The 27,536-nt window shown below is 38.8% G+C and overlaps 1 protein-coding gene across 2 annotated transcripts in view; it reads right to left on the reverse strand.

Moving 5' to 3' along the window:
- Positions 1 to 263: 263 nt before the first annotated feature.
- Positions 264 to 27,536, reverse strand: part of ARHGAP15 (Rho GTPase activating protein 15) — a 604,646-nt gene continuing 577,373 nt past the window's right edge. The window contains exons 14-15 of one of the 2 annotated variants that reach the window (XM_088021728.1): positions 2,909 to 3,003; positions 488 to 627 (exon numbers count right to left, since the gene is read on the reverse strand). In XM_088021728.1, coding sequence (XP_087877854.1) covers positions 581 to 627; positions 2,909 to 3,003 — 142 coding nt within the window. In that variant the 3' untranslated portion in view covers positions 488 to 580. Of the gene's footprint in view, positions 628 to 2,908; positions 3,004 to 27,536 lie in introns of both variants that reach the window. The other variant, XM_028123793.2, reaches the window with a different exon arrangement.

Genomic DNA, 27,536 nt, shown 5'->3' on the forward strand with positions numbered 1-27,536 from the left:
TACTCATGTAAGTAAGAGTATGGGAACATGCCCGAGGCTGCCAGGGTAGTAAACAGGCTCACCTGTGTGCACACATACCCATATTGACAAAACTCACACTCACACAATTACACACCCAATGCCTGGGAGCAGTTTTAAAACTGTCTTTTGGATATGTGCTGTGCCTGCACATTATTTTATAGTCTGGAGCGTGCATAATGAATGCCTAGAAGTGCTAGAAGGAATAGCAATGAAGGGGTTAATGTAGAACACATATAGGCAAATATTGTCAACTATTTTATTCAAATGTTTGGAACTTAAACACAAAATTATCATTAAGTTTTCACAAAATGAGGCATCTGTCGCTTGAAAGGAAAAAAATATTTCAGAAATATGTTTACAGAAATGTAAAAATATTAGGCATCGAGACAGATGTGAACATATTCAGTCACTTGTCTTGTCTGTCAGTCTTCCTCTGAGCCGAAGATCTTATTGTACTCACTCAGCATGAGCTCAGCTATCTGGTTTTGGTATACCATATGTATTGCCATGTTCCCCATTTCATCTTCAGCTCGCAGAAGGGTGGGTCCAAATACAATCCCTAGGCTTTGAGTGGACATGAGGTTCTTGGAGGCTTTGGCCACAATCCTGGAGGGGGAGGGAAAGACAGAAGATTCTATGAGTTTGAAGTTAAACTGTGGATACCTTTGATTTGTAAAATTCTGTGTTCTTGAATTCTTTTTCTTTTTTCAATTTCAATTTAAAGAAAGAAAGTAAGGGCAGTGATTGGCTTTGGCAAACCAGAGAATGCAACATAGGCAAAACATTTTTCTAGTTCTAGAAAAACAGTAAGTTTACCATGACATTTTCAAATCTTCTACTATTTGTACTTCATTGTATGAAAATAGAACCTATGACTCTGGGGAGAAGGATTCATTGCCTTGTCCAACTTTTTGTCCCTGTAGTACTTGGGCACTTTGAGTGCTCAATAAATGTGGAATGAATGAATAAATAAACAGCAAAAATTACTGTGGAAAGTCAACAAGATTCAGCCTTTGAAAGGTTTATAATCAATGGAAGAAACAGGTGAGACATGCCTAAAATATATAAGAATCTAAACACAATAAATAGAATAGTATATACATAGTTAATGATAAAAGGTTGACATAGACCAAAAAAATTAATAAGTTTTTAGTGATTGGAGTGATAAAAGTGTTCTTGACAAATGCTAACTGCAAGATGTTTTGTAGAGAAGGTTGGTTCTGAGACATTTAGGTGTATGGTGAAATTCTAAATGTCTCCATTCATTTTGGACATCCCATCTAGCTCATACCTCAATAAAATATGGAATCCTGTAGAATTTGCAGAGGAAAAGAGTCCCATTGGAATCGAAGACATCTTTGCTTGTGTGAGGACTATATGGGGAGTTGGAATACCAATGAAACATTAGGATGTGGTTTTATTAATGGTAATGCCTTGCCTGCTTCAATACAGGACTCTTAAAAGGAAGATAAAACCCCATCCTAGATACTGAGACTTTTAAACAATGATGCTTATTCTTACCATTGAAGCCTACTTCATTTTATATTAACATTAGGAAGGTGAGGTTTTAGTGATGTTAAGGAAATAGGATTAGCATATGGAAGGACAGGGTGCTAAGAATTCTAAACTCCATACTCCACCAGACATCTGTACCCAAGGGAACTATGAGTGTAGAGAATAATAATGAGGCAAAGGAATTTATTGCAAGGCCATGGGGTCTCCATCTCAGAGCCTATTGTGGAACGTTGGAATGCTGGACTTAAGAGGACTCTTTGTTTGATCCTCTATCAGAGGGGGCAGGAAGACTTGTTTTATTTCCATCTCTTCACGCACCCAGATCTCTCAAGGACCACTTCTGTGACCAAGAAGCCATGTCTTCTCTCTCCTGAATGAGACTGAGAAGGACCAAAGCCATTTATTTATGACCCCCCCCCCCCACGCCACAGCATAAGTTCATGGCCAGCAAATGCCCTTGACCTAATCACTACAAAAAAAAAAAAAAATCAAGTGTTCTAAGCAATGGTATTATCTCATTTAATCCTCATAATAATCCCACAAGGTGGCTTCTGTTATTCAGCCCATTTTACAAGTGAGAATACTGAGGCCAAGAGAGGTGAAGTGCCCGATATCATACAGAGCTGAGGTGCAAACCCACGGAGCTGGTTCCAGTGCCTTTGGGAGCATCATTGCCGTGGTGTGTGTGTTAGGACTCCTATCCTTAATTACCAGGCTGGTTTTTCATTCTGTCACCTTCCATAGATTATAAGATCTTCCATAGTGGGTCTGAATTTGTATTCCTTACTTCAGAATTGTGATTGACAGCCTGATTCTAATAGATTTATTGTGCACAAAATGAGTTCCAAATTTGGACTGAATATTCAAACATTCTGCCTCCCATTTTTCACTTTTTTTCTGCTTTATGAGGAGAGCATTTGTACCTATGAGCGCAGTTGACTTGGCTACATTCTGGAAGGGGTTCTCATATTTTAGAGTGTCAATGAGTTATCAGAGACTTCAAGTTTAAAGTTTCCTTTGAAATATAAAAAACTCTGCCACTTTGCTACTGCAATTACCAAAAGCCTGTAGAATGATTTAAACATTCTCTTACCCTGGAGTGGGGATAAAGGGAGTGAGCGAGCCTTTGCTTCACTTGAATACACTTATTTACCTCAGTTTAAGATCTCTCTTGAGCCTTTCCCAGAGCCCCTTATTATAAAAGTCATTAGTTGGCTGGAGCAAGATGGCGGAGGAGTAGGAGACCTGGATTTCATCTGGTCTCAGGAATTCAGCGGAATGGGGATCAAACCATTCTGAACACCTACGAACTCAATAGGAGACTGAAGAAGAGAGTAGCAACAACTCTCTGAACAGAGAAGCGACCACTTACTGGAAGGTAGAACGTGCGGAGAAGTGAATCCGAGGCGATATTCGGGAGGAGAAACGGCGGGGCAGGGGGCCTCCGTTGGCTGCTTCTGGCAAGTGCTAGAGCCGCGGAGCATAAAATCGGACCTTTTAGAAGTCGGCTCCGCTGAGGGATGTCGCTCCAGTGGCTAAGTGGGGGGTGGAACCCTCGTGGGACAGTGTGGTCTCAGGACCCTCGGGGTCACAGAAAGACCGGGGGTGTCTGAGTGCGGCAGAGCTCCCAGGTATCGGAGCGGGGAAGCTGGCTGCAGAGACGGAGCCGAGGCGCGGGCTCTCAGCTCGGAGTTGCCATAAACTGTGATCCGCAGCCCAGTCGGGCCACTGCTCCTCCAGCAGGGACCCAACAAGCGGCAGAGCCGGGGAGACTCCCCTTCCTCCCCTGGGAGGAGCGGCGTGGGAGCGCACCGCGGGGATCTGCTGGGTTTGGAGACTCCACACGGGGTCGGGTGCCAGAGATAGAAACGCTCGGTCACAGGCCGGGTGAGCACGGAGTGCGGCCGGAGACCGGGGAGACGGGAGTGACTGCTTTTCTCTGGGGGCGCACTGAGGAGTGGGGCCCCGAGTTCTCAGCTCCTCCGGGTGGAGATTGGGAGGCCGCCATTTTCACCCTGGTCCTCCAAAGCTGTACCAGAGCTTGCAGGGAACAAAAGCTCCTGAGAGCAAACCCGAGCAGCTTGCTTAGCCTGGATGGACAAGGGCGGGGCAATTCCGCCTCCCGCAAAGACACTTGGGAACCACGGCAACAGGCCCCTCCCCCAGAAGAAAGGCATGAACAGCCAGCAAGCCAAGACCAAGTTTACCGATCACGGAGAACAGGAGAACTCCAGCGCTAGGGGAATACTGCACATAGAATTCATGGCTTTTTTACCATGATTCATTAGTTTTTCAAAGTTAATTTTTTTAACTGTTTTTTTTTTGAATTTTTCTTTTTCCCTTTTTCAGCCAACATCTTATCAATCCCCTTTTTAAAAAAACATTTTTTATTTTTCACTTTTAGAGTCATATTTTATCCCTTCATAGTAGTTACCCTTATTTTTGGCATATATATATATAAGTTGTTCTCTCTTTAAAATTTTAAGATACAGTTTCCTCTAACACATCAAAATATACCCTAAATCACTAGTGTATGGCTTTGTTCTAGTCTCCTGCCTGATCACATTCTCTCCCTTTTTTCTTTTCTTTTTTTTTTTTAATCTTCTTCTTTCTTTTTTCAAACAACTTCTTATCTTATCAATTCCTTTTATAAAATCTTTTATAATTTTCATCTTTACAGTCATCCTCCATCCCTTCATTGTATCAACCCTTATTTTGTACATATATGTCTTTCTTCCTTTAAAATTTTAGGAGGCACTTTTTTCTAACAGACTAAAATACACCCAAAATCTAGTGTGTGGCACTGATCTATGCACTAGCCTGATCATATTTGATCATATTCTGCTTTTTTTGTATTGTTCTGTTTTTGTTTTTATCTTTTTTTATCTTTTTTTTCTCTTTCTTTTTTCTTTCTTTCCCTTTCTTTTCCCCTGGTTTCAGGTCTTTTCTGATTTGTATACAGTATATTTGCTGGGGACGTTGTTAACCTGTTAGCATTTTGTTCTCTTACTCATCTATTCTCCTCTGGACAAAATGACAAGACAAAAAAAAATCACCTCAGCAAAAAGAACAAGAGATAGTACCGTCAGCCAGGGACCTACTCAATACGGACATTAGTACGATGTCGGACCTAGAGTTCAGAATCATGACTTTAAAGATACTAGCTGGGCTTGAAAAAAGCGTGGAAGTTATTAGAGAAACCCTTTCTGGAGAAATAAAAGAACTAAAATCTAACCAAGTCAAAATCAAAAAGGCTATTGATGAGGTGCAATCAAAAATGGGGGCACTAACTGCTGGGATAAATGAGGCAAAAGAGAGAATCAGCGATATAGAAGACCAAATGATGGAAAATAAAGAGGCTGAGAAAAAGAGAGAGAAACAACTTCAGGATCACGAGGGCAGAATTCGAGAGATAAGCAATACGATAAGACGAAACAACATTAGAATAATTGGGATCCCAGAAGACGAAGAAAGAGAGAGAGGGGCAGAAGGTATATTGGAGCAAATAATAGCAGAGAACTTCCCTAATGTGAGGAAGGAAACGGGCATCAAAATCCAGGAGGCACAGAGAACCCCTCTCAAAATCAATAAAAATAGGTCAACACCCCGACATCTAATAGTAAAACTTACGAGTCTCAGAGACAAAGAGAAAATCCTGAAAGCAGCTCGGGAGAAGAGATATGTAACCTACAATGGTAGAAACATTATATTGGCAACAGACCTATCCACAGAGACCTGGCAGGCCAGAAAGGACTGGCATGATATCTTCAGAGCACTAAACGAGAAAAATATGCAGCCAAGAATACTATATCCAGCTAGGCTGTCATTGAAAATAGAAGGAGAGATAAAAAGCTTCCAGGACAAACAAAAACTAAAGGAATTTGCAAACACGAAACCAGCGCTCCAAGAAATATTGAAAGGGGTCCTCTAAGCAAAGAGAGAGCCTAAAAGCAGCATAGATCAGAAAGGAACACAGACAATATACAGTCACAGTCACCTTACAGGCAATACAATGGCACTAAATTCATACCTTTCAATAGTTACCCTGAATGTAAATGGGCTAAATGCCCCAATCAAAAGACACAGGTTATCAGATTGGATTAAAAAACAAGACCCATCGATATGCTGTCTGCAAGAGACTCATTTTAGACCCAAAGACACCCCCAGATTGAAAGTGAGGGGGTGGAAAACCATTTACCATGCTAATGGACACCAAAAGAAAGCTGGGGTGGCAATCCTTATATCAGACAAATTAGATTTTAAAACAAACCTGTAATAAGAGATGAGGAAGGACACTATATCCTACTTAAAGGGTCTATCCAACAAGAAGTTCTAACAATTGTAAATATCTATGCCCCTAACATGGGAGCACCCAATTATATAAGACAATTAATAACAAAAGCGAAGAAACACATTGACAACAATACAACAATAGTGGGGGACTTTAACACCCCCCTGACTGAAATGGACAGATCATCTAAGCAAAAGATCAACAAGGAAATAAAGACTTTAAATGACACACTGGACCAAATGGACCTCACAGATGTATTCAGAACATTCCATCCCAAAGCAACGGAATACACATTCTTCTCTAGTGCCCATGGAACATTCTCCAGAATTGATCACATCCTAGGTCACAAATCAGGTCTCAGCCGGTACCAAAAGACTGGGATCATTCCCTGCATATTTTCAGACCACAATGCTTTGAAAGTAGAACTCAATCACAAGAGGAAAGTTGGAAAGAACTCAAATACATGGAGGCTAAAGAGCATCCTACTAAAGAATGAATGGGTCAACCAGGAAATTAAAGAAGAATTAAAAAAGTCTTTGGAAACCAATGAAAATGAAAACACAACTGTTCAAAATCTTTGAGATACAGCAAAGGCAGTCCTGAGAGGAAAGTATATAGCAATACAAGCCTTTCTCAAGACACAAGAAAGGTCTCAAATACACAACCTAACCCTACACCTAAAGGAGCTGGAGAAAGAACAGCAAATAAAGCCTAAACCCAGCAGGAGAAGAGAAATAAGAAAGATCAGAGCAGAAATCAATGAACTAGAAACCAAAAGAACAGTAGAACAGATCAACGAAACTAGGAGCTGGTTCTTTGAAAGAATTAACAAGATTGATAAACCCCTGGCCAGACTTATCAAAAAGAAAAGAGAAATGACCCAAATCAACAAAATCATGAATGAAAGAGAGATCACAACCAACAGCAAAGAAATACAAACAATTATAAAAACATATTATGAGCAACTCTATGCCAGCAAATTAGATAACCTGGAAGAAATTCCTAGAGATGTATCAACTACCAAAATTGAACCAGGAAGAAATAGAAAACCTGAACAGACCTATAACCACTAAGGAAATTGAAGCAGTCATCAGAAATCTCCCAACAAACAAAAGCCCAGCGCGAGATGGCTTCCCAGGGGAATTCTATCAGACATTTAAAGAAGAATTAATACCTATTCTCCTGAAACTGTTCCAAAAAATAGAAATGGAAGGAAAACTTCCAAACTCATTTTATGAGGTCAGCATTACCTTGATCCCAAAACCAGACAAAGACCCCATCAAAAAGGAGAATTACAGACCAATATCCTTGATGAACATGGATGCAAAAATTCTCACCAAAATACTAGCCAATAGGATCCAACAGTACATTAAAAGGATTATTCTCCACAACCAAGTGGGATTTATCCCTGGGCTGCAAGATTGGTTCAACATCCGCAAATCAATCAACGTGATACAATACATTAACAAAAGAAAGAACAAGAATCATATGATCCTCTCAATAGATGCAGAAAAAGCATTTGACAAATACAGCATCCTTTCCTGATCAAAACTCTTCAGAGTATAGGGATAGAGGGTACATACCTCAATATCATAAAAGCCATCTATGAAAAACCTACAGCGAATATCATTCTCAATGGGGAAAAGCTGAGAGCTTTTCCCTTAAGGTCAGGAACACAGCAGGGATGTCCACTCTCACCACTGCTATTCAACATAGTATTAGAAGTCCTAGCCACAGCAATCAGACAACAAAAAGAAATCAAAGGCATCCAAATCGGCAAAGAGGAAGTCAAACTCTCACTGTTTGCAGATGATATGATACTTTATGTGGAAAACCCAAAAAACTCCACCCCAAAACTGCTAGAACTCATACAGGAATTCAGTAAAGTAGCAGGATATAAAATCAATGCACAGAAATCAGTGGCATTCCTGTACACCAACAACCAGACAGAAGAGAGACAAATCAAGGAGTCAATCCCATTTACAATTGCACCCAAAACCATAAGATACCTAGGAATAAATTTAACCAAAGAGGCAAAGGATCTGTACTCAGAAAACTGTAAAATACTCATGAAAGAAATTGAGGAAGACACAAAGAAATGGAAAAACGTTCCATGCTCATGGATTGGAAGAACAAACATTGTGAAGACGTCAGTGCTACCTAGAGCAATCTACACATTCAATGCAATCCCCATCAAAATACCATCCACTTTTTTCAAAGAAATGGAACAAATAATCCTAAAATTTGTATGGAACCAGAAGAGACCCCGAATAGCCAGAGGAATATTGAAAAAGAAAAGCAAAGCTGGCGGCATCACAATTCTGGACTTCCAGCTCTATTACAAAGCTGTCGTCATCAAGACAGTATGGTACTGGCACAAAAACAGACACATAGATCAATGGAACAGAATAGAGAGCCCAGAAATGGACCCTCAACTCTATGGTCAACTTATGTTTGACAAAGCAGGAAAGAATGTCCAATGGCAAAAAGACAGTCTCTTCAACAAATGGTGTTGGGAAAATTGGACAGCCACCTGCAGAAGAATGAAACTGGAACATTTCCTTACACCACACACAAAAATAGACTCCAAATGGTTGAAACACCTAAACGTGAGACAGGAGTCCATCAAAATCCTAAAGGAGAACACAGGCAGCAACCTCTTTGACCTCAGCCGCAGCAACTTCTTTCTAGAAACATCGCCAAAGGCAAGGGAAGTAAGGGCAAAAATGAACTATTGGGATTTCATCAAGATAAAAAGCTTTTGCACAGCAAAAGAAACAGTCCACAAAACCAAAAGACAACCGACAGAATGGGAGAAAATATTTGCAAATGACATATCAGATAAAGGGCTAGTATCCAAAATATATAAAGAACTTACCACACTGAACACCCAAAGAACAAATAATCCAATCAAGAAATGGGCAGAAGACATGAACAGACATTTTTCCAAAGAAGACATCCAAATGGCCAACAGACACATGAAAAAGTGCTCAACATCGCTCGGCATCAGGGAAATCCAAATCAAAACCTCAATGAGATACCACCCCACACCAGTCAGAATGGCTAAAATTAACAAGTCAGGAAACGACAGATGTTGGCAGGGATGCAGAGAAAGGGGACCCTCCTACACTGTTGGTGGGAATGCAAGCTGGTGCAACCACTCTGGAAAACAGTATGGGGGTTCCTCAAACAGTTGAAAATAGAGATACCATACGATCCAGCAATTGCACTACTGGGTATTTACCACAAAGATACAAATGTAGGGATCCGAAGGGGTATGTGCACCCCAATGTTTATAGGAACAATGTCCACAATAGCCAAACTGTGGAAAGAGCCAAGATGTCCATCGACAGATGAATGGGTAAAGAAGAGGTGGTATATATACACAATGGAATATTATGCAGCCATCAAAAGGAATGAGATCTTGCCATTTGCAACGACGTGGATGGAACTGGAGGGTGTTATGCTCAGTGAATTAAGTCAATCAGAGAAAGACATGTATCATATGACCTCACTGCTATGAGGAATTCTTAATCTCAGGAAACAAACTGAGTGTTGCTGGAGTGGTGGGGGGTGGGAGGGATGGGGTGGCTGGGTGATACACATTGGGGAGGGTATGTGCTATGGTGAGCGCTGTGAATTGTGCAAGACTGTTGAATCACAGACCTGTACTTCTGAAACAAATAATGCAACATATGTTAAGAAAAAAGAAAAAGAAGAAGATAGCAGGAGGGGAAGAATGAAGGGGAGTAAGTCAGACGGGGAGATGAACCATGAGAGACGATGGACTCTGAAAAACAAACTGAGTGTTCTAGAGGGGAGGAGGGTAGGGGGATGGGTTTGCCTGGTGATGGGTATTAAAGAGGGCACATTCTGCGTGGAGCACTGGGTGTTATGCACAAACAATGAATCATGGAACACTACATCAAAAACTAATGATGTAATGTATGGTGATTAACATAACAATAAAAAAATTTTAAAAAGTTGTTAGTAAGATTTACTGTGAAGGAAAAATAGAGTTTTTTCTTTTGATTTTAAAGTAAGACTTTTTTGTGATATTCATTGACTCCATCACAATAAAAAAAAAAAAAACTCGTTAAAGGCAAATATGAAAGGAAAACGTAACTGTTCAGTAGAGTACCTATTAGGTAAAAGTTGCCTTAACAACTTTATCCAGAGCTAGCAAAGATCTAAGTTGATAAGATTTTTGTAGCAGAGAACAGGGCTCAGAGGTAGTAGGGCACAGAGAAGGTAAAAATGGAAGCAAGAAAGCATTGAAAGAGTGAAGGTAAATCACTGACATAAGGCATCTTGACCAACAGGGTCCAGGAAGATTAGGACCGGAGTCCAGGGAGACTGAAAAGGGAAAGGGACATGGGAAGATTAATTGAAGACTGAAGATGTATTTTCCTAGTCAGTAACAGCTGTAATTTCAGTTAATAGCAGGAACAGTGAAATTTGGGATAGTCAGGAGACAGAACGGCATCAAACTCAAACAGGTGAGGCTAGAAATCAAGGGAGACCCAAGAACTGACTATTGGAGAGAGTGTCCAGAGGCTGTCAGGAGGATAGAAGGTGGAAGCTGGGAGAGGTCTATAGCATCTGGAGAAACTTGGGTGAGGGGAGGGGGCGCTCAGCTTTCCAGGGCATCCCAGAAAGTTACAGCATATAAGACATGGGCTGTGAGGGAGGCGAAAGAAGGCTGAAATGGGGCTAGACTAGTTTTCAATATTCCCCAGAGTTCTTCATATTTTTCCTGCTCAGCCCAAGGCCTGGTCTTTGAATCCCCAGTAGGACCAAATCTAGAAGAGGACACCAAGACTGAGCTGAAACAGGATTGAGAGTAGGAGGCTAGAACTGCATGTCAGAATCCACCTCGGGGAAAGATTTCTCTTAGCCAGTGGGTTATGCAAGAGGCCTCTTGTAATGGATTTCTGCCAATGCATCAGTTTCCTAAATTTCCTGTGGACAAATGTTCATTTTGTGCTTTTATGCATGTATGAATGTGGAGCATTCATTCCATCTCAAGCTTGTATCCTTTCTGTCCATTTCTCTGCCCGCTTTCTACTTGATTTTAATAAAACCAGCTTTAACTTACGAGTGCTTTAAAATAATCTTGTTATCAGTAGATTTTACTAAACAACACATAGTTTTTTGTATTCTTGTTATATTTACATTACCGCAGGTTAAATTTCCTTAACAGCTTGGAATTTTTTCCTAATTTTGGAAAATCAAGTTACTTGCAACAACTTTTAGAAAAATCAAAGGTAGTTAGGAAGGTAAGTTAATAAGACATTGTGGAAGTGTATTAAATAGAATATATGCTTTCTGATTCATTGTTAGAGAATGTGTGCTTGTGTGTGTGTGTGTGTGTGTGTGTATACATGTATATCTATATTTCATTGGCAATTATTTTTCCAAATATCAACCAACCAGTAGTTGGTGTGTTGAAATATCAAACAACTTTTCAGTTAGAAAAGATGCTGAGAATGAAGACGAATTTGGGGTAGAAATCACCATCTACCAAATTATATGATTCATGTAGATAGGCAAATACATTCTCATATCAACGTTTAAGTTAGATTAGATTCCTTTCTAATCGTGGGTAGCAAAGAAGTCCCCCAAACTGAGGATGTCTTGGAATATGTATTAAGGCCATTATAAACTTCCTTACTGAAATGTGAACTTACCTATTCTCTACCTCAATAAACTGTTGAATAGTGAAGTGGTTTGTTTAGGACTGCATAGGGAGTCAACCATAATTTCAAAGTACAGCTAGAATACTATCCTGAAAAATTACTTAAATATTAGAGGTTTTTTGTTTGGTTGGTTTGTTTTGTTTTTACTTCAAATCAAAGATTATCAAAATTCCCACTCCCACTGTGGGGACCAGCTGGGTATTGCAAGTGCCATTATTTCTCAAGATCTGAACCAGTAAACACATGTAGAGGAGAAACATAGGCTAGTGAAGGCAAGAAAAACCATGCATGGAAAAATAAATCCAGTCTAGTACCAAAGATGGAAAACTCTCAAAAACAATAAGTTATACTTCCAGTAGCTTAAAATGCAGTTGAGTCATATTTTTGGAAGGGAGGATCTGACTAGTAACCAAGTAGATTTTTACTATGGGTCTAACGATATCTTTCACTAAAGTGAATTCTGCAAAACCCCCTTTCTGTGATATGATTTACAAAAATAGGCATTCCAGAGTAAAATAAGTTTTGGAGAAAATTGTATGCCATTTTTTTCTTCTTGGAAATTCACAATACACAATAGCCTAATAAAGGCTCTGAAAAGTCCTGAAGAAAAGTATCCCTGCTCATCTTTGTTCGACTCATGTCTTCTCTAGCTGACTTGGACGTCATAGATTCTCTTTCGTGAGGAGCATGTATTAGGCACTGCTGCTCTAGCTTGCTATGCTAAAGGCCTACTATATAAGTTTGAAAATGTTACGGATTTTACTCTCCTATGCCACCTGGCTTTGGAACTCTGTAGTAGCTAACTCAAAGAGGTCAGATTGTGGTCATTTCTGGAAAGGTCCACCCCTCTGGTAGGGCTTAGATTTCATTAGGCCTTAAACTCCATGACAGTGTTGTAAATTTTGAGCTGCGATTTAACCTGTTTTCAGCAACGAAATGAAAGAAACTCCCCTTCTATGGCAAAACAAAGACCCAAAGGCAAAAGAACACATCTGAATGAGAAAGGTGAGAGCAGAGACATGGTTGAGAGATTAATGTACAGTGAACTGATGGATGGGTAAGGAGGTGCACAAACATTCAGATCTTATAACAATATTTGGGAATTCCTCTACATGGTTGTTTACTTACCATTAATTTATTCCCAGAAGTCCTTACAGCAAAGATTCTAAGCAACATGAAGAGCTCAAAGTTTAGTGACTGTGAATGCTTGACTAATAGGAAAAAGACCCCAAACTGCACTCTTTTGAAAATGGCTATTTATTAATACTGCTTAGCTTAAAATAGCCTGGCAAAAATAATTATGATTTTTAAAATTTGTTCGTGAAATAGCACTTGATATACCTTCACCATAAAAGCAACTCTAATACTGTGTTAAGTAAAATTCAAGTTTATAAAACCTTGAAATGGGTAAGAATTCATTTTTCTGGCAAGAGCTGAAAAAATGATATACAGTTTACAGCATAAAAAGGAGAGGAAATGCCAGAGCTACTTTTTTGTTGGGTCCAAATGGAAGGAGCAATGATCCATCAATTTAAGATTATTTTAGAAATAATCTATGATCCAGTGCTACAGATGTTGGACCCCAGACAAAAAAATCTTTGCAGCCTTCTGCTGGGTAAGTTTTTTCAAAAGTGAGCTGAATTGCTAACCCAAAGAAATTTCTTAGTTGCTTTAAATCACAACCAAATGACTCAGACTGAAAGAGAGCTTTACTATAAAACTCAAAATTAATGCTGAATTAAGAAGACCAAAACATTTAATAATAGTTCACTTCCAAACAAACATACAGATGCAAACTTTCTTTTAACTCTGTGCTTTGCTGTTACCATAGTGACTTGCAAAGGAAGTTGAAAGCCACATAATTGCCTGCAGGACAACTCTCAAGTTATTGGAGGTGTATTAGAAGTGTTCCCTTCCTTATCTCTGGAATGCTGTTATTTTCCAACACACATAACTTTAGGATGGTTTAACTTGAATGGGGGAAATTGCAGTGGTAAATGTTTTCTTGCAATCAGCTCACACCTGCCTTACAAAATACAGCGTAAGCACTGCATGTGAAATGTTACGTGTGACTTTGACCACTTAAGTGAAGAGAAGCTGTTAAAAAGAGAATAAATTTTTAATGTGCTTGACTTATGATTCCTATGTGCTATAACTATTTTGAGGGGATCCTTGCTAACCATAGCTTGCCTACCCTCGGTGTGCACAAAGTATGCTGCTGTTTATTGTGGTCTTTTTTTTTTTTATAAGACTGGGGACTAGGCAGGAATTCAACCTTCTCCCTTACAGTCATGGCTGTACGTTAGAAAAATTTTCAAATATTGCAAAAGCAGAAGAATTTCCACCAGTGTTTTTGTTTTTTTTTTTTTTTAAAGATTTTATTTATTTATTTGAAAGAGTGAGAATGAGAGAGAGAGTGCACATGAGAGGGAGGAGGGTCAGAGGGAGAACCCAGACTCCCTGCTGAGCAGGGAGCCCGATGCGGGACTGGATCCCGGGACTGCAGGATCATGACCTGAGCCGAAGGCGGTCACCCAACCAACTGAGCCACCCAGGCGCCCTTCCACCAATGTTTTTGTATTTAACACTAATGTGTGTTGACATGGTCATTCATTGTAATTCAGCCATTTTTAATATGTTAAGTTACAAATCAATTGGTTTAACTGATTATAAAGTGTTCAATTTTATATCCAAATATTATATTATTATTTTCTGAAGCAAGTTAACAACTACCCTCTTAAATGGGAATCATGGCTATATGCTGACATTTTTGTTTTTAAATAATCTTTAAAACCATGTGCATGTAATTCTCTCAAAGCATATTCAGGAAAAGGAGTTTTATATAGCAGTTGCATATTCACATCTGATATGGCCTTATTCTTTGCAATTAGTAAATACCTTTTTACACTGATTTCAGCACAGAAGATTGAAATATTTTCAATTACTTGTTTCATACTCATTGATTGGACATTATAGGGAGGTTCTAAAGTATCTTTAAAGTAATATTTGGAAGATCTAACAAGACAGGTGGACTTGATAAAGTAAAAAAAAAAAAAGAATAGCCCATGGGCTTCAAAATGACTTATTTCTAGGGAGGAAATGTATTCTATAAGGTAACAGCACCATAGATAAAACGTATTCCATAAGGTAAAACTACCATAGATAACAATACCATAGACAAAAAGGTAACAACACCATAGCAAACTGACTTATTTCTAGGGGAGTATGTATTCTATAAGGTAGTAACACCATAGATAAAATATTACAGCCAAAGCCCTTGCATAATAGATAATATCAAAAAGGAACACTAATGGTAATTACTATTTGTTGAATATCTATTACATGCTAACCACTGTGCTTCAAATATATCACAATTTTCAATGGTGGATTTAAAAATCTGATTTAATTTATTTTTTCTGATTATAAAGTAACATATTCTATTAGAATTTGAAAAGTTTAGAAAAGTATAATAAAGAAAAAAACCCACTAGTAACCATAAACAGTAACTCAATGTAACTATTATTCATTCATAAAAATCTGTTGAGTGCCTACCAGGTATTTGACAGTTTTGGATGTTAAGGATAGTACATTGAGTAAAATAGACAAAATCCCTGCCCATATGAAGCTTATAATCTAGTGGGAGAGCCAGACAACAAATAGTACACCAATCAGTATACAATGTGATTTTAGCCACTGAAGTACAAGAAAAACTGAGAAGTAGTTCTTTCACTGATCCCAGCAACCTTTTAAAAATCCTAGTCACCCAGAATCCACCTCCAGAGATTCCTGTTTACTTAATATGGGTGGGGCCTGCCCGCCTGCAGATAATGTAGCCCTCAGATAATTCTAATGAACAGAGTAGTGGGAAATGTGACACATAGTAGACAGGGTATTCATGAAGCACCCTTGAAGGAAGAGACATTTGAGCGGGGACCTGCTTAGTTGCACATAGCAGGGGAGGGAGAACCCCGGGTAGGGAATAGTAGGTACAAAGCCTCAGTGGTGAAGTTGTGCTTGGTGGTTCTAGAAATAGAGAAGGGGATAATGTGGCTGAAGACTGGGGAGTAAGGCAGTGGAGGTAGGAGATGCTATGGAGAGTCTCATGGGCCTTGATAAAAGTTCAAGATCTAATTCCAAGAGTGTGGGAATCCATTCTCGGGTTTTGAGCAGGAGAATGACACCGCCAACGTTTGGGTGATAGGAAGTATAAACAATGTATCTTCATAGGTATTTGAGAAAATCCTTTTTATATAACTTGTACCCAGCATTTTTCACTTCGATCATGAGCAATTCTCATGTCTTACATATGTAGTACATATTATTTCCTCATTACCTTATATGGGACAGAATGGCTTGTACCCTATACCCAATGATTTCTTGGTATAAGTGAAAGGGATATATAAAAACATCTTTCCATGTATTCTTCCTCCACATTTTGGAGTATTTCTTTAGGCAGTGGTTCCTAACCAGGGGCAATTTTGACCCCCACCCCGTTCCCACCCCCAACATTTGGCAATGTTTAAGACATTTTTGATTGTCATGACTGGGTGGGGAGTTGCTACTGGCATCTAGTGGGTAGAGGCAAAGGATGTTCTTAAACATTCTACAATGCATAGGATAGCCCTTCATCACAAAAAATTTTCCAGCCCAAAATATCAATAGTCCTGCTGTTGAGAAACCCTGCCTTACAGTAAAACAGTAGAAATGTAACAATGAGATACAATGGTTCTCAAACTTTACCATTTGTGAGATTAATTTGGAAGCCATGTTAAAACACAGATGGCTGAGCTCCACCTCCAGATTTCTGATTCACCAAGTGTGGGGAGGGACTTGGGAATTTGCATTCCTTACAAGTTCCCAGATGATGATATTGCTCTTCCAGGGACCACACTTTGAGGACTCACACTAGATCATTAAATTACAGCTCTTCTTTTCTTAAAATATGATAACATGTGGGAGGGCCTACTAGTTCTGTTAACATCATCATCATCAGGTACTATTCTTTTTAAAATAGTTGCCAATTGAGAGGCATTTTTCAATGATCTGTCATTCTTTGCACTTACGATTCTTTGAATTTAGGAAATGTGTGCAAAGTTAAAGAAAAAACAAACAGCCGTGTGGTAGATGCTCTCTTCTGCGAATAGCTTTTCGTATCTCCTGTTTCCTTTCTTATTAAGAGCATGTAATTTTGTTTGTTTGTTACTTTAATACATTTTACTTATCTTGTATGACAAAACTAATGCATAGTCTTTGAAAAAAAAGTCCTAATCAGAAATATCTAGGATAAAAAGTAAAAAACCTCCTGTTTTCTAGTCAAACTCCTTATTGGTAACTATAATTAATAAATGGATATTTTTCTATCTATCATCTATCTATCTATTTATCCATCTATCTATCAGCTATCATCTATCCATCTATCTTTATATATATATATATGTATTTCTCTTTCTAAAAAGAATGTGAGATAAAAAATACATAATATGCTATAATTTGCTTTTCCCCCCTTAACTATGTATCATGGGCATCTTTCCAAGTCAGTGTATATATAAAAATACCCCATCCTTTTTTAAAAGTTGTTACATTTCATAGTATGGAAATACCTTAATTTATTTAACCATTCCCCTGCTGGTTGGCTTTTAGGTTGCTGCCAATTCTTTGCCATTAGAGACAATGCTACAATGAACATACTTGTATATATAGATTTGTAAGATTTTTATGTATTAAGAAGCTTGATAGTTCATGATTTTTGTTGTACTTCTATCCTCCCAATTCTTTGGTTCTTTAATTTTATTTATTTACATTTTTATATTTGCAATCCTAGTACTATTTCTTTTGGAATTTCTATTATTGTTTTTGTTATTATAAAATTCACCCATTTAAAGGGATCAGATAAATATCATGAATGTTTTCTCCTAGTTTTTAAAATAATTTTATTTTTCAATATACCTTCTAATTCATCTTAAATATATTTTAGTATGTGAAATGTGATGGTGATCTAAATTTATTTGTTTTTTTGTAAAAGCTAACTAATTTCTCCAATAATATTTGGTTGCATAAATTGCCTATTCTCCCTTGATTTTTGATGTTACATTTTGAGGGCAGTTCTCTATAGTCACAGACACACATACCTGGAATATCCTACTTTGCTGATGATCTCTGTGTATATTCTGAATGAGTACTTTGCTGCTTAAATCATTTTAACTTTATTATAAATTAGGGATATTCCTCCTATTTTTTTTCTCTTTCAGATGTGAAATAAAATTTTCAGATGAAAAGAATGAGCATGATAAAGATTGAATAATTTGACCAAAGCCATGTAAGAAGTGGTGGAGCATAGATTAAAATGCAGATTTGGGATATGGGTAGTCTTTCCACAAATAATTGAGAGTCAAGAATTTTAAGTTTGAAATCAAGGGGTTTCTTAATGGTGAGGCCTGGGGCCTGGGGAAGACTGGGGGAGAGAAGTGAGTTAGAGTCAACAAGAAGTCTTGTGAAACATATTATGATTTTTTTTTAATCACCTAATTCACATCCAAGGATGTATTTATAGAGTTGAGAAGGGTGTTTTAGGTGGAAGAAAAACCAAATTAATCTGTACTACTTTTTTCTCCAGATTCACACAGTGTTTTAAACTTTTGAAAACACTTGTTTCTCATTGTGAATTGAAATACACTATTGGCAAAAAAGGTTGAAAATTTCAGGTATGGTTTCCCTTAGGTGCTTTTAAAATGGTTTTGCCCATCCACATTTGACCATGTCAGCAGTAAAAGAAGTCTTAATTTTTATGCCCCCTGAGCTCTGCTGATTTACCACTAGCTACTGATAATGGTAGCTAGGAAGACTTTGATTTGGGATGAAAGGCTAGCAAATATATTACATGTTGGGATTATCTTTAGAAAGGAAAACATGGTAAGATCATCATTATTCTCTACATGAATTTCTCCAATAAGGCAGTTAAGGAAACTAGTGTGTCGTAGAAACATATTCAGAATATTGGGGGTTGTGCATGGACCAGCATTAATTAGGCTGACCAGAATAAGTCACCTAATTATGAAATATCAGTGGAAAATACAGAACTTAAATATTTGCCTTGTGATGTTAGACACAACTAAAAGGAATGCTATCAATATGCCAAGTCAGAATTCATCAATCTTTTAGTTTTTCTTTTCACATAGGTGAGGAGTAAAGCTATTTTGCTTCCCACTAAGGGCATCTGTGTCAAACCTTCAGTAGTTTTCTTGAAAATTGTCTCCTTACTTCAAAGATCCTAGAATAGCTTGGAAGAGAATGAGTTGCCATTCGGGTATCATCATTCAATCCTCCATGCTTAATTTTACTTTCTGAGAAAAAAAATAAGTTTTAGATACTTTTTGTAGAGACTTGACTTTAGGAGAGACACTGCACAATCAGAGAGCACCAAGGTGACCATGCCCAGCACAGTGATATGCTCATCAGCAGTGGAGTGCAGACACTGAAGGTGTTTGATTTGGAAAAGAGAATAGTTAGTGAAGTTGTGATGACTGAGTGCAGAGAAAGCCATGATATGGAAGAAAAAGTGGACTTTCCTCTTGGAAATCCAGTTCCTGGAATTAGCCCAGAGACCAACTTCACCTCCACATGGAGAATTCAAGTTGTGAAAACAGATGAGGCTGCTTCAAAATATTCATACTTATTACAGAAAATTTAGGAAAATGCAGACAAGTTGAAATAGAAAATGAAAATCCCTCATAATTCCACCACTTAGATATCACTGCTATTAATGTTTGGTTTTGATGTTTCCATATGTGTACCAGAAAAATACTATGAGCATCTGTCAAGGTCCTTAAGTATTTGGACATAAAAGAGCCATGAGTCCACCATCAGGACGTGTTCAGTGATGGTCAAGTTCTTTTATTAGATGGCAAATTGAATGACATCTAAAGTGTGGTTTGGGCTCCCAGATTAAAATGAAAGAATGGACATTCTGGGAAAGTCAAACTATCATTTGAGATGAGGTGGGATAATATATAATAACTGAGGTTTTTTTCCCCACCCTTCCTTGTTCTTCTTACCTTTCCCCGAAGATTCCCCAATGCTGCTGACTAGCAGCATTTTGAGCACAGTGAAGGGATGATGCAGCAGAAAAGCAAAGAATATGCTTTGGAGTTTTGCAAGAGAGGGCATGTGAATTCCAAGGACTGTATCTTTGAGTTATGCCCAAGGATTCGGAGTTGCAGCCATGGCCTAACCAGTGGATTGGAAGGTAGATGAAGAGCCAGGTTACTCTGCTGCCAGCAAGAGAGATTCTCTGGACTGGAAGAAGGAAAGTGAGGGAGAAGAGTGCTGAGACTTTGGTGAGGTCCCACAGAAGTGGTCCACTACCAAGTCCTTCCTACCTCATTCCCTGAAAATATAGGCTCTTAGAAGTTTTGAAGATTCTGAGATCAGAAGGGCTCCGATTCTTCTTGGAGGGAAACCCAAGGATATAGCAGGATTTCAGAGTTCCTCATGTTCAATATACCAGAAATAGAAAGATAGAAATTCCTGCATGGCAGATCTAGGTAAAGGTGACATAAGATAGCCTCACAGAATTCTGCCTCAACAGTGACTGAAACCAGATCTGGGACAGGAAGTTGGAGATGATGATAGAAAACCAGAAGAGAATGAAGATCAGTTTAGACAGATGACAAGAGCCAGACAACTTTCTACCCTGCTTATCTGCTTTATTATCTTTTTCCAGTAGAATGTAAACATCTTAAGCACCAGGATTTCTTCTGTTTTTGTTTAGTACTGTATCCCTAGACCAAGATTAGTATTTGGCTCATAGTACTAGTGCCCACCAAATATTTATTGAAATGCTGTATAAACGGATGCTCTACCTGGCCTCAGTGAATGCTTGGGCTGTACATAGCCCTCCAGAACTAGAAATGACCCAGGAAAATGTCTAGAAGACACTCTGAGTTGACTAAATCATTTAGAAGACTGTGCCTTGGAAAGGAAATTAGTTTTGATTATGGCACAATAATTACATTTCCTGCACATCTGAGTTTCATACCTACTCTGTGATGATGAGAACATGAAGGCAGAGATGAAGAGAGTGAGTATTTCTGGAGAGCTTGTTAAGACTATAATTGTACAGCGTGCCTTTCCTTCCTATGTACTATTGACAATGAGTTTCCAACATGTACCCAGTTTGAAGAAAATTGGAGAAATGAACTTAGAATAGAATGTAATTTTTATCTGGTTGATATTATGGATGTTAAAGATTATGATACCCTTCTAAAATCTGACCACCAAATTTCATTTTAGGTAAAATGCTCAATGTATCTGCAAAAATACAAATGCCTTCAAAGTGTATATAATGCTTGGCTCAATGACAGAAACTATTTATTTTGCTTTTACACACATAAATTTATAATCCGTACTGTGGTAGAGAAATAAAATGTGCCAGTTTCTACATATGTCCTGTACATATGGATGCCGGACCAACTCATGATTTTATTGTTCAGCTCACCCATTTGTAATCACCTGCTATAATAAATTCTATGAGCAGGATGAAGTGTGTCATTTTTTAGGGACCATGATGGAGCACTATGCTGGGCTTTATAAAAGGGTCTCCTAGTCTCCAGACTGCTTATGGATCATTCCTATATGATAATGATGGTGGCTGCTTTGGATACAGAGATGGGCCACTCAGATTCCCCGCATAGCTATAGGAAATGAGGTTAGCAGATGGCCTCAATTGTCTTCTTCAAGGTTTACTTCAACTGCAGTGAGCCACCTTGCCCAAGGGCACTGACTGACCCACTGCAGATATAAACATGGCCATTTCCTCTCACTGTAGGACAATACTGACAGGCTGCATGGATTCCAGAGCTCCCGGTGGAGCTGGCTGAGGTTTCGTTGGGTACACATCTCTATTCAACTTCTTCCTCCCGATCCTATTCCCGTCTCCCTTCCACAGAGGTCCCTAGTAAATAAACTGCGTGTCAAATTCTATTTCAGGGTCTCCCTGGAGAGAACATAACCTGTGACTATTGGTTCCAAAAGTGGCCCAAGAAAGCCAGCACAAGATACGGATTTGGAGCCAGGTCACTTGCTGCCTGGCTGGCAATGAAGAGTTGGTCAGTGGTGGCGGCCAAGTGCAATTGGGTCTTGGCACAGGGTGGCAGTCCAATTGTTAAAACTCCCACTGGTGGTGAATTGAGATGTTATATCCATGAAGGAGAGACTAGTAGTTGGTGTAGTGTATTAAGCATTTAAAAATAATGGTGGGAATTTGTGGGTAGTAACTGCAAGATCAATGAGATTGAAGGGCTATTGCTAAGCACCATTGATACTCTACAAAAATGTCGTTTGCAGTTATAGGGCTTTTACCCTGCAAATCAGGGTTGCCTATAGGAATGCCCATTATAGAACTAGGCTTTTGGTTAACTATGGGGATGATAAAACACTGAAATAATAGAGGCCATATGGTAGGACTTAATTGCTAGAAGTCAGGTAAATGCAGTTACAATAATAAGCAGCAGGGACCAGGGACAGCCAAGGGGACATGACTCACAGAGAATTATGAAGATGGCTAATAGAATATGGGACCCCCAAGAATAAAGTAAATGGGCAGCTAACAAGGATGTTATTCAGCTTGTATCACTGTATTAGGATGATATATCTAGTCATTGTTTGGACTATGCTGCTATGTTTGAGCAGCTACTGCTGCTCCTGAGCACTTGGGGCTTCTTGTCCAGTGACCAGCAGGCCAGAGAGTGACCATCTAGGCAGGGGTCATTTACCCTGATCAAGTGGAGGAGGTTGGGCTGCTGTTATACAATAGGGACAGGGAGTAATATGTGTGACATCTAGATGATCCAATGGGATCTCCAGGTTCTTTGTTACCCAGTTGTGACAGAGATGGTTAATGGATAGGGCAGTGATCCTTGAGAAGACATGGTGATCAGAGCTTGGGCCCCTGAGTTGTTGCAGTAGGTCAGCCACCATGACCAGCAGAGGTGATAACTGAGGGTGAAGGGAACTAGAAGGGACCATGGAGGAGAGAGACAATGAGTGTCAGTCATGGGCTGGGGCTCAGCTGCAGCTGCCAAGCCTTGGGTTCATCCTACTAAAGTTTCTTCTTCACTATGGTAGAGTAAGATGCGCTGCCCAGGTGTCTCATCAAGGAAGGACTATTGCTCCAGCTGCAGGTGTTAGTCAGCAGTGAGCTTCAGTGGTCTGACCCTGCAAAATGTGCCTCAGCCAGGGCGCCTGGGTGGCTCAGTTGGTTAAGCGACTGCCTTCGGCTCAGGTCATGATCCTGGAGTCCCGGGATCGAGTCCCGCATCGGGCTCCCTGCTCAGCAGGGAGTCTGCTTCTCCCTCTGACCCTCTTCCCTCTCGTGCTCTCTCTCTATCTCATTCTCTCTCTCTCAAATAAATAAATAAAATCTTTAAAAAAAAATGTGCCTCAGCTGAAGAGAGCCTAACCCCAAGAGAGTCTTAGAGACAGCCCACAGCCAATGACTGATCACAGTAGGGGTAAATGGGCCAAGACATGTTGGTCCCTCTGGAAACAACTCTGATGGGCCATAGATGCTCCAGAACTCCTGTGGGTTGGCTGGACTTTGTTGGGCCACATCATAGTCTGACTTCTTTTTTCCCCATCTTTCCTTCCATTGGCGTTCATAGATAACCGTCATCATATGAAATACAACCTGTGATTATAGTCATGAGCTCTGGGGAATTAGAGAAGTTCTAGTAAAAAAAGAACTGCTTCAGAAAAGGAGACCTAAAATCTAGTTCAGAGTCTAGCTCTGATCAGCTCTGCATTCATGAATCATTCCCTTCCACTCTAAATTCATGTTTTATCATCAACAAAACTGGGATAAAACCTACAAACATCTGGTTATAAAATAAATCGTGGAGATAAAAAGTAGAGCATAGGGAATATAGACAATAATATTGTAGTTAACATTGTAGGGGAAACAAAGAAACCTGGGATAAAGTCATAGTGCCCTGTGTATAGTACTTCATATTTTCCAAACTTGTTCTGGTCATTCTAGAGCAGAGATTCTCAATCCTGGCTGCATGTTAATATCATGTGTGAAGCATTCAAAACCATATCAACGTCCAGGACTCACTCACAGAGAATCTGTTGCATTTAGCCCACAGTGAGGTCTGGGTATGATAAAAACTCTTGTGTGTGATTATTTGTTTCTGGGATGAGAACCACTGCTCTAGGGAGAACCTGGAATCTCAGAATCTTAAGTTCTTGTTCTCCGTGTATTTATTGACTGTATGGTCCTCGATAGTCCTGACCAGTTTTCTGAGCCTCAGATTTCTTGTCTAGAAAGGAAGGAATGGTAAAACTGATCTCCGGAGTTGTTTTGAAGATTAAGTGAAAAGTGTGTGCAAAACTTTTTGCAAGTTAATAGAAATGTTAATTTTTGTCATATGTGATAACACTTACTTCTGTCAATTGTTAGTTTATAAACAAGAAAAGGGAAATTAGGACTCATTGGTTTCCCACTTTGGCTAGGGCAAAGAAATTGCACAGAGATCCTGATTTAGTTTTACAGGATTGAGGCCTAGGTGTCTGAGTTTCTAAAAAGCGTCACAGGTAAATCTGGTGTGCAGCCCCCCAAATTTGCTGTGATGCTTTTTAGAAACTCAGACACTTTGAGGACTTTTGACTAAATGACCTGTCTAAAGTTCACACAGCCAATTAAGTAAAAAAGTCGATACTCAAATCTAGGCCTTTCTCTGCCTCTTTTGAGTTTTCTTTGCTATCGTTCATACTGAGTTTTCATTCTTGCACATATATCTTATCATAATATTATGTGTTAGTCATAAACTATAGTAATAGAGATAAGAGGGATTTCGAATTTAAAATGTATAACTATAACGCACTATGGTTATTAAATATTAAAGTAATTACTCCTATTCCATTAGAACTAAACCATGTGCTTTGTGTGCTTTTAGTGACTAAAAGGTGAAACTCTATAGGTAACATAAGATATTTTTAAGAGCTAAGCGTAAATTAAGTAATGTGACACCAAGGCTGAAATAATGTAAGCAAGCATAAAATGAAACATTTCAGTGAATTCAAAGTAATGTACTGCAACTGTCCTGTTCCCCTATCTTGAACACACTGACTTAATTTGGCATCACAAGGGAAGAGAATAGCATAAAGACAGAGAAAGATAAATAGAGAAATGAAGATCATTTTAGCGTGATCATGACCAAGCCATTCATATTTCTCATATAGCCTGGAAACAATCTCATACTTATTGGAAGATGTGACCTTTAAATGTTCCTTACTTGCAAAAAGACAAATATTCTAGAAGCCGGGTGTTAGCTTATGGAGTCATCTGTCCTGCCTGCTCTTCGATTGGAGGCTACTACAGGGATAGTGCAAATTGTAGATGAGCAAATGTGTTACTTATTCTTTTCATTTGCAGACTTAGGGTAAGCTTCCGTTGACAGTTCCCTGATTTCTTTAACATAGCAAATCTTTAATCAGTCTAGAAATGTTAAAATGTGATTTTTTACAGTGAATTGACCTGAGTTGAGTACTTGAGTTGAAATGTGTATTTTTCCCCCTCAAAAGCTGACTTGTAGGGGAAAAAAATCAGATATTCCATGATATACTTTGCCTTAGTGACAAGATGTTTTTGGGGAAATCATCCAAGCTTGAAATAAAATCTTTATTGAAAGTAATTCTACATTCATGCCAGTCAGATACATTGTAGGATTAGACCAGATATCCCAGGGGAAAACTACGGTATATGCACCAGGCAGAGTTGATTATTTGGACCTCCTGTCAGTTCTTAACTTCCTGACAATGGCTGAAGCATTCACGGCTGCTACAACTCTGTTTTCATCTTTATTTTGAGAGAAAGTTAATACACTTTACCTTAACTACGCCAAATGTACTGGAAAATAACCCAGTAATAAGATACACCCCGCCTACCAAGTGATATCTGTATGTAGAGAGCATTTAGTTGTGCATTTTAAGGACACAAATATGAGCAGCAAATGACTGAAAGACATTGTGATTATTTTTTTCTACTTGAACTTTTAAATTTTTCTGGCAAAATCTCCTTTGTGCTGTCTTAAAATCAATGTATATATATAATCATGGAGCCAAGTAAATGGCTTTCATTGTAAATTACCTTCAAATGGCAGGGCAGCCTTTATTATTATTATTATTATTATTATCATTATTATTAATTACAATTAAGGAGTCATTAGGTTACCACTGTTATTTGATGTCAAGAAGAAAGACACAGATATGTCAGGTGACATTTGCTTCAACTTAGAGAATCAACAACAGCTTAGGATGTCGCTTTTGGAAAAAAATCATAGAAATTTTGGGGGGCATAATTAACACTCTAACTAAAGAAGAGAGAAAAAGGCATACCTTCAAATTCAGACTTATATTCTGATTCATTGTGAAAACAACACATCATTGTAGTTCTAGAGGAAAGGAAAAGACATGATCCCCAATAGATGTCTGATAAAAACCATGTTCATTTAAAAATTCAGAACTTAATTTTATAATTCTCATTTTTTGGTTGTATATTTTAAAATTTGCACTCTGTGTCAATCACCATATCCAAAACCATATTTAAGCCTGTTTCTGCTAGGGAGCCTTTAAAAATTGTATTCTGATCACTTCCTTATTTGCTTTCTTGGCATTTAAACATTCAGATTGTATTACATTGTTGTTGACGTGTTTTATTTTTATCTCTAAGTTATTTCATGCACATATGTTTTATCTCCCTCAATTAGATTGCAGAATCTTTGACTTTAGGGGCTATGTCACCTTCAGCTTTACTCCTATTTTCATTTGCAATAGAAAGTTTAGGCATTCTATACCTTTTTATGATTATAAATAGTTTTTACTTTTTATTTATTTATTTGTTTGTTTGTTTATTTATTTATTTATTTAACAGAGCGAGAGAGCACAAGCAGGGGGAGCAATAGAATGAGAGGGAGAAGCAGGCTTCCCGCTGAGCAGGGAGCCCGATGCGGGGCTTGATCCCAGGACCCCGGGATCATGACCTGAGCCAAAGGCAGACACCTACCCATCTGAGCCACCCAGGCGCCCCTAGTTTTTACTTTATAGGTGGCTGAAACAATAAGACTTTTCCTCATCTGGATGCCTTTTGCTCCAGCAGAAGGGGAGCTAACCTGAACGGAAATTAGGAACTCCCCCATATTTTTCTATCTACAGTTGCAGCAAAGCTGTCCACAGTCCTCCTGTTAGCTGTTCTCTCTGAGGTCCAAGAGGGAGAGCCAAGTTCATCGGCTAAGATGTTAAGTCTCTTTCCATGTCATTCCTTCTTCCCTTTCCACTTTGTCCTGTCTTCTCTTTTTTTACTTTCTTTGGAAAAAAATTACAGAAAATGACCAGAGACTATAATATGGAAATGCAACAATTGAATGTAACATGTAGATGAGGTTTTTTTGGAAAAGGAAATTCAGTAAGTTCCAAACATCATCCTTGAGTGCACCATTTTCAAAGGTTTTATGCAGTAGTGTGAAATTAGTTTAAGGTGTCAAAAATAGAATGCAGGAGTTATGAGGTTTGTGTTGGAAAGTCTTGTTTCCTGACAGATACCGTGTACATCACCCAAGTGAGAAAGAATCCATTTCTCTGACCTATAGAATTGTGTAGCAATCCAGGAGGCTTACCCACCCAGATTACCACAGAAACCTGGAGGAACAGGTGATTCCATGAGGAAGATTTAGTCTCGTTAGTGTCCAATAGTTTTACTGTTTGGATGGAAGATCAACTTGTACAAAGAAACAGAAAGCCTGCCTTTCTCCCCTGACTCCACTTTTTACCATGTGCAAGACTTGAGGGATTCACTTAGGCTTCCACAGCATCAGCCTCCCCTTTTGTAAACGTAGATGGCTGGGCTGGACGATTTCTAATGGCCTGTGCTCTAAATCCTATTGTTGAGTAGTGTAACCTTAAAAAAAAAAAGTTTAAACCCTTTCTTCTTCCTCAAACTTGAAATAATTTGTAAGGAA

The sequence above is a fragment of the Eumetopias jubatus genome, unplaced genomic scaffold, assembly GCF_037043125.1.
Source record: "Eumetopias jubatus isolate StellerSeaLion01/CBP00866 unplaced genomic scaffold, mEumJub1_p1.0 scaffold_3, whole genome shotgun sequence".
NCBI classification, from domain to species: Eukaryota; Metazoa; Chordata; class Mammalia; order Carnivora; family Otariidae; genus Eumetopias; species Eumetopias jubatus.